We start from the raw sequence: 7,443 nt of genomic DNA on the forward strand, positions 1-7,443 counted from the left end.
CTGCCTATTGCTGGCACACAACAGGCAGATCAAAGAAACAATGAAGAAATGTTTCAGTCAGCCTGAAGTGTGTGTGTGTGTGTGTGTATATATATATATATATATATAAAATTTACTGTTTACCACATTTCACCCCACAGTCTTCCTCCACTTATATCATTCAGCAATATTCCCCTTCATCTGAAAAAGTCCAGGGTTTTTGCTGGCTGACAATGATTTCCAAGGTTACATTTCTGAAGCAAGACCCTCCACTCATAACCTGAGGAGTATACTCGTGTGAAATAGAGGCCTTAACCCAGAATCTGGCTTTTTAAAAAGCCAAATTGGGCAACCCAGCATAGCACACACCCTTTGTCATGTGATGCAGTTTCCCCAGCTATTTAAAGGCAGCTGGGGATTGTTTCACTAAGAGCTATAGTTAAGCTGAACTTGGTCTGTCTTGTGGAGCCTTAGTAAAACTGCAGTATGGAAAATGTGAGTCTTGGATTCTTTGTTGTTGCTGTGGATCTTGGAATGGGAGGTTACTGCTACTGAGTTTGGAAAGCAAGCAAGGGGCAGTTTCTGTAAATTTTACTGCCTTGAAACAGGCTGGAAACTTCCAACAAAAGAAGTGAATGGCCAATGTGACTTTCTTGGAGAAGGGATGGTCTGCTATCTAGCTGAACTCTCTCTTGCCTTCCTAGGGTTCTTCTGCTTTCTTAATGCTTCTTTGGAGTTCATCCTTTGCTAACTACATAGCACTGCGAGTGGCCATAGTGTTAAGTATAGTATATTAGTGACAGATGGTATAAATTCTTGCTTTTTGCGTAGCAGTAGGAAGTCAAGGAGCCAGTGTGAGTAGAGAGCCAGTGTGGTGTAGTGGTTAGAGTGCTGAATGAGGACCAAGGAGACCTGAGTTCAGATCCCCATTCAGCCATGATATTAGCTGGTTGACTCTGGGCCAGTCACTTCTCTCTCAGCCTAACCTATTTCACAGGGTTGTTGCTGTGCATCTTGGAATGGGAGGTTACAGCTACTGAGTTTGGAAAGCAAGCAAAGGGGTAGTTTCTGTAAATTTTACCTCCTTGAAATGGGCTGGAAACTTCCAACAAAACAAGTGAATGGATACTGTGACTTTCTTGGAGAAGGGGTGGTCTGCTATCTAGCTGAACTCACTCTTGCCTTCTTAGGGTTCTTCTGCTTCCTTGATGCTTTTATGGAGTTCATCCTTTGCTAACTACAAAGCACTTTGAGTGGCCATAGTGTTATAGCATACTAGAGACAGGAAGTATAAACTCTTGTTTCTTGTGTAGCAGTAACAAATAATGGAAGTCAAGAAAAGGTAGATGTCTGTGAGAGAGGCAAAGGTGATGCACACTAAGTTGCACATTCTCAGACTTGAACTGAGGTGGAGGCTGGGACTTTAAGTAACAGCTTCACAGGAGGAGGGTTTTGATCAATGCAGTATAGTGGGTTGATATAGAGTTCTTTAGTCTGAGAGCATGATTGAGAACCATGTCTCTGTACTGGTTTCTTAAGGAAACTGTTCTGGAGGATATTCTGGAACATAGTGGGGAAACAGGGGTGAGTTGCCTCCATCTATCTCAGGCAAGTGGTGACCAAGGGGAGGAGAAGGAAGGATGCAACTTGTTCTTGCTCTGCTTGCTTACTCCTCCTGTAGGTCATGTCTGCCCCCCACCCAGAGCTTAGATGCTTTGTTGAGCATCTCTAGGCTCCATGGCAAGCTGGTGCTGCTTGGGCAATCTTGAGGCCTGACCCAACAGATTAAATTTGAGAATGGAAAGTCTTGGCACCAGGTTCTGGGAACTACTGTGGTTGGGAGAAGGATACAGCTCTGATCCCTCCAGAAACTAACTGCTGGTGCTGCATTAGAAGTGGGGGGTGGGGATGGCAGTCAACTCCTCCCCATAGTCTACTAATCAGAGGAGGTCCTAATCTCTCTCTCTCTCTCTTTTTTTTTTTGACAGGGAGAGCATAGAGTTCCAATATTGGGCATAGTGTAGGCCAGGATGGTGGGACTGTGGTTTTCTTAATTTTTTATTTCAAGGGAATTGAAATGTTCCTGGCAGTGAGCTCCAAGAAGAAAGAATTTTAAACATTAAGTGGGTGGGGGGATACTAGAAGCAAACAAATGGAACCTGGCATGGGGGGGGGGGCACAGGAGACACTTCTGCCCAGAGTAGTGGTGCCTGCAGACACTCCCCAAAGCTACACATCTATTGCAGGGTTCATTTACTTTATCCCTGGGTCTGCAGAAATTCTGTTTTCATGCTATTCCATGATACCAATTCCAACACTCCCCAAGTGGTGACACTCAGTCAATCAGTCAAGGTCCAATTTACAAGAAGAACATTGAATAATGTTGTTGGCTTTTTGAAGGACACACCTTGCTGTTTCCGTACTGAAGTCTCTGTAGATCACTCCCTTGTATGAACTCCCCACCCACCCACCCTAAGTATAGTGAAGCAGGAGTCAATCACTATTTGAAAAGCTCCTGGTTCTTGTTGTTGGCCCCCTTCACCACTCCACAACTTTCCACAGTCTCTTGTCTTGCTGTCAAGGCTGCTGCCTTCAATTTTATTTGGATGTCTGCCCAGAAGCATCTTCTAGGACCAAGACAAATAGGCTTGATCTTTTTCCAGGCCACTGAGCTGTGGTTATAAACTCAGTGCCCAGAGTCAGTAAGGACACTGGAAGGAGAGACACTTCTCCCTTAGGACTGCCCTGACTGCCCACAGCATGTCTAGTTTCCTTCCTATAGGTCATGACTGTAAATGGACTGAACATCCAGCCTGGAGAACGCCTTCAACTGATGGGAAGGATCTTACCTGATGCTGAACAGTAAGTCGACAGGGAGGGAGGGCGGGCGGGCAATGACGGGCAGACCAATTCACTGGCCCATATCAAGTTGTAGCAAGTGGCTTATTGCAGTGGTTCTGCAATAATCAGCTCTCAATAACTGTTTTTCTCTTACAAAGCATTTGATATGCAAGCAGATTGATAGCTTTTTAAAAATGCTAGCCTTCTAATCAGTGGTGTTGCCCAGCACACCAGATGCAAAGTTGTCGTCGCCAGCCACCAGCTGTAACTCGTGCTTGACCCAGGAGGGGAAGGGGTCTTCTTCCTGACCAAGTATGATGGGGATGGGTCTCTTCCCTCTCCCCAGCTGAGTACAAGTTGTGATTGGTAGCAGCTGGGTGGGTGGGACTTGGCATTGGGAGGGCTCAAAGGTGTGTATGCTGGCGGCAGCTGGCGGCTGAGTTGTGTAGTGTGCCACAACTTGGGCAGTGAGTCATGGGATGGTGTGCATGGATGAGAGAGAGAACCTTGCATCCTTCCATTAAATGCCTCGGATGTGCAGTTCCAAATTCAGAAGAACACAATAGCCTAAGTAGCCAAATAGTTAGAATTTGAAACACCACTGGGAGCCCTTTCTCACAATCCGGGGAAGGGTGGGGCGGGCTGGCGGGGAGGAAGGTTCAGTAATTTCACCTTCCCCCACGGACAATCTCTTGAGGGAACTGGGTGCCTGGATCGCCCACCCAGATGATCATCCACACTCCACTGCCCAGGCAGCACGGAGGGTTGGAGGCCAGGACACATCATCCCAGCCCCCAGAATTCCCATAATGCATTGCCTGAGTGTGGTACATTATGGGGATCCCCACAGCAATGGGCAGATGCCCATCTGTGTTACAGCGCTGGCTAAAAGCAGCTGGTGCTGCACATGATTATAAGAATGGGCCGAAGGGAGTTCTTGCTCCCTTAATCATGTTGATTAGGCTGATCGGGCACGATCCCAGCAGTTCTTCTGATCCGCCAAGACCCAGTTTGGCTTCCTTAGCCTGGTTTTGGCTGATCATAAGAACGGCCTCTAGGTATCTCATGTATTGGTGGTAGCATCCACCTCAAGATCCAGGGACTTGCAACAGGCACCAGGGGGCCAGGGCAGACAAGGTGAACTCTCTCTTAGACGCTCCCTCTCTCTTAGTAAAGGTTTCTCAGATCTTCTAGACCAGGGGTTCTCAACCTAGGGTCCCCAAATGTTGTAGGACTTCAACTCCCATAATCCCCAAGCAAAGGCCACTGGGGCTAGGGATTATGGGAGCTGAAGTCCTGCAACATCTGGGGACCCAGAATCCCTGTTCTAGACCAGGACTGCTCAACTTCAGTACTCCTGTAGATGTTGGCCTACAACTCCCATAATCTCTGGATACTGGCCACTGTGGCTGGGGATTATGGGAGTTGTAGTCCAAAAGCAGCTTGGGGGGGGCATCGTTGAGCAAGCCTGTTCTAGACCCACAATGCTTAGGTAGAGACTTTTCACCTCTTTAAAGTTCCATGAGAACATGCTTTTTAGAGAGGAAGCTGTTCAGCAAAACTTGTATGGTGTATTCATGCATATCTGTGGCCACTCTTGCAGATTTGTTGTGGATCTGGGCAAAGACTCTAACAACCTGGTGCTTCACTTCAATCCGCGCTTTTTCAGCCGTGGAGATTCAGTGGAAACTATTATCTGCAACTCCAAGCAAGACGGGGTATGGGGGGAAAAGGAAGAAGTACACATCTCTTTCCCAATGTTGGAAAAAATCAAGGTGAGGGCTTAGAAGCAGGTAGGCCACTTTGGCTCTCAGCTGTTGCTGAACTACAACTCCCATCATCCCCTGCCCCAATCTATGGGCTTGCTATGGGCCGCTCTCAGTGAAGTGACTGCCTCCTCTCCTCACACCCTGAAGCAGCCGTGTTGTACAGTGTGCTTCAGAACCTGGAGCTCTGCTTGAAGCGGAGGCTCTGCAACCAAAGAGACGAGGGGGAAGCTCAGGTAAATGAATGCTGGGTCTGCAGCACCTGGAACAAATTAGCAAGCCTGTTTCATTCTGGGTGCAACTCAAAGAGCAATGGCTCCTTGCACACAGCACTGTAGCCAGGCTGGCCATGTTTTCCAGAACAGTTGTGTGTCAAGCCAGCGTGGTATAGTGGTTAGAGTGCTGGACTAGGAGCGGGGAGACCTGAGTTCAAATCCCCATTCAGCCGTGATACTTGCTGGGTGACTTTGGGCCAGTCACTTCTCTCTCAGCCTAACCTACTTCACAGGGTTGTTGTGAGGAGAAACTTGAGCATGTAGTACACCGTTCTGGGCTCCTTGGAGGAAGAGTGGGATATAAAATGGTGGGTGGTTTTTTTTTTTTAAAGAGCACTCTTGCCCCAGGATGATGTTCCTGGCTTAAGTGATATGTGATGTCTGTGTTGGGCCTCCTGAGCTGCAAACAAAGGCAATGGCTTGGCATAGGCCTGCGCTTGAAAGCAGCTTCAGGTTAAGAGTTTGTAACAATTTTTCAAAGTGCCAAGAAAGGAAGCTCCTCACTCCAGTTACAGTGTAGAGTTTTGTTGCTGCAGTCATCCAAAGAACACGCGTGGAGATTCTAGGACAATCTAAACGAAATAGGTTTATTGCTGAAGTACATTCTAGATAGCCACCTGAAGTGGCACAGTGGGGAAATGCTTGACTAACAAGCAGAAGGTTGCCGGTTCGAATCCCCACTGGTACCTGTATCGGGCAGCAGCGATATAGGAAGATGGTGAAAGGTATCATCTCGTTCTGCTCAGAGGGAGGCAATGGTAAACCCCTCCTGTATTCTATCAATGATAATCACAGGGCTCTATGGGTGTCAGGTGTTGAAATCGACTTGATAGCACACTTTACACTCTGGACAGTGAAGACCTAGCCCTGTCTAAGAGCTACATAATGGATAGGGGGGGGGGGCGGGGAGAGAGATGTTTCCATCTACTCTCCAAGAGGAAAGGAAGTGGACTGACTTGCTGCAGGAAGTACCTAAGGAGTCAAGGCAGTGGTCATAGAGTAGAGGTAAAGCAGGGTCCACTCCCAGTGCCCCTAGGGTTAACTAGGATAGTTGGTGCAAAAGGTCAATGCACTGGAACTCCATTTCCCACACTTCAGAGCAAGATCCACTCTTCTGGCTTTCCAGGGCATCTTGGGTACTGCGATTCTGGGAAGGACTTGGGCCTGAGAGTTCTCTGTAAGAGGGGCTGCAATCAAACTAGACTTCCTTGGGATGTTTTGGGAGACGCATAAGAGCGAAGCTGCATTAAATGTGTAGAATCTGCATTCCTCCAGTTATCCTGGATATGTTGAGGGTAATTACTTATACAGCAGGGTATTTTGGGAGCTGACTCACTCCCATGACAGTGGAAGCTAACAGTCTCAGGGCAACAGCTTGTAAATGATAAGCATGGAGATTCACTTTAAGTTTAAACTAATCTACTTTATTCAAAAGTACATGATGGTAGAAAAGACCTATATCTAACTTCTCTGACCACCATGTAGCCAGACCTATAGAAGCATGGCGCTCAGAGAAAAAGCTAGAAGCATTCTTGGAAGACGGAAGTCATTCCAAGGAAGTTGCTGAGTACATGCTATCAATTGAGGGGTCCTAGAGACAAACAGGAAAGAGTAGATCCTAACTATCTCTACTCCAGTGTCCCTAGTGGTGATTTGGGACACTGGTGCAAAAGGGAGATCCAGATGGCATGACAACAGGATTAAGAGACTTTTTGCCTATGTTTGGAGATGCACAAATCGTGGCCAGAATATTGGGCCGGAGGGGGGGGACCACTAAGGCAGTATTTAGAACTGGGAGCCAATTTGCCATTCATACATGCTCTGTTTAGCTGCTCCTGCCTATAGAGCATAAGGTGTTGGTGTGGTGTGAATATATGTATAAAGCCAGCTGAAGTACCTCTTGCCTTGGCCTGTCATATGGGTTGGGGACTAGCATTTTGCGGCTCCTATGGATAGCACAAATCTACCCAACTAAAGCTCTCCAGTGCTGTGGGGGAATATGGATAAGTGTCCAGTGTTCTAGTCCGCTACCTAATTCCTTCTCTTCTTGCAGATCATCTTCACATTCCGTGCTTCTGAGTTGCAGGTGGAAGTGGACGTTTTCAAGAAGGTCCAGTTGGAAGGAGATTGTCTGAAGATATTGGAACCACCAGAAGTTCCCAGAGAACACTTTCCTGACCTACAGGACACGGGGCTCATTTTCCCCAATCGAACAGGCCTGAAAGCCATCCAGTTTGTGTCTGTGCATGGAGACTTCAAAATTGAAGGCTTCAAATTGCTCTGTCCCTCTGATCTAGCTATGTAGCAATAAACTCAAATGTATACTTCAAACTACTCACTGAACATGTTCTTTAAATCTGTTTTTCATTTAGCTCCAGCACTCCTTGCTATTGAACAAACTGCCCTCTAAGCAGAGGCAAAAATGCTCTGGGACCCTCTTTCTTGCTCAGAACGTACTAGGATTGTGGAATCTCTCTGAGCATGGCTGTAACCTTGCTTAAGGTTACAGCTTTCAGAACGGTTGCATGCTTCTGCTGCCACAGTCTTGCAGTGATGCATAGTCTGAAATGGGTGTGGTGTAGT

The 7,443-nt window shown here is 47.1% G+C and overlaps 1 protein-coding gene across 1 annotated transcript; it reads left to right on the forward strand.

Moving 5' to 3' along the window:
• Nucleotides 1–339: 339 nt before the first annotated feature.
• Nucleotides 340–7,194, forward strand: LOC128327814 (16 kDa beta-galactoside-binding lectin-like). Its single transcript, XM_053257079.1, has 4 exons — nt 340–474; nt 2,762–2,841; nt 4,423–4,594; nt 6,914–7,194. Exons 1-4 carry the CDS (start codon nt 466–468, stop codon nt 7,163–7,165), a joined length of 513 nt encoding a protein of 170 aa, XP_053113054.1. The 5' UTR covers nt 340–465; the 3' UTR covers nt 7,166–7,194.
• Nucleotides 7,195–7,443: the final 249 nt, after the last annotated feature.

Source organism: Hemicordylus capensis, chromosome 5 (assembly GCF_027244095.1).
Source record: "Hemicordylus capensis ecotype Gifberg chromosome 5, rHemCap1.1.pri, whole genome shotgun sequence".
NCBI lineage: Eukaryota > Metazoa > Chordata > Lepidosauria > Squamata > Cordylidae > Hemicordylus > Hemicordylus capensis.

Bases quoted from the DNA above. Each gene is read 5' to 3' on its own strand.
- LOC128327814 (XM_053257079.1), top strand. The intron at 2,842-4,422 runs GTAAGTCGACAG...CCACTCTTGCAG, and splicing joins ATCTTACCTGATGCTGAACA to ATTTGTTGTGGATCTGGGCA. The intron at 4,595-6,913 runs GTGAGGGCTTAG...CTCTTCTTGCAG, and splicing joins CAATGTTGGAAAAAATCAAG to ATCATCTTCACATTCCGTGC.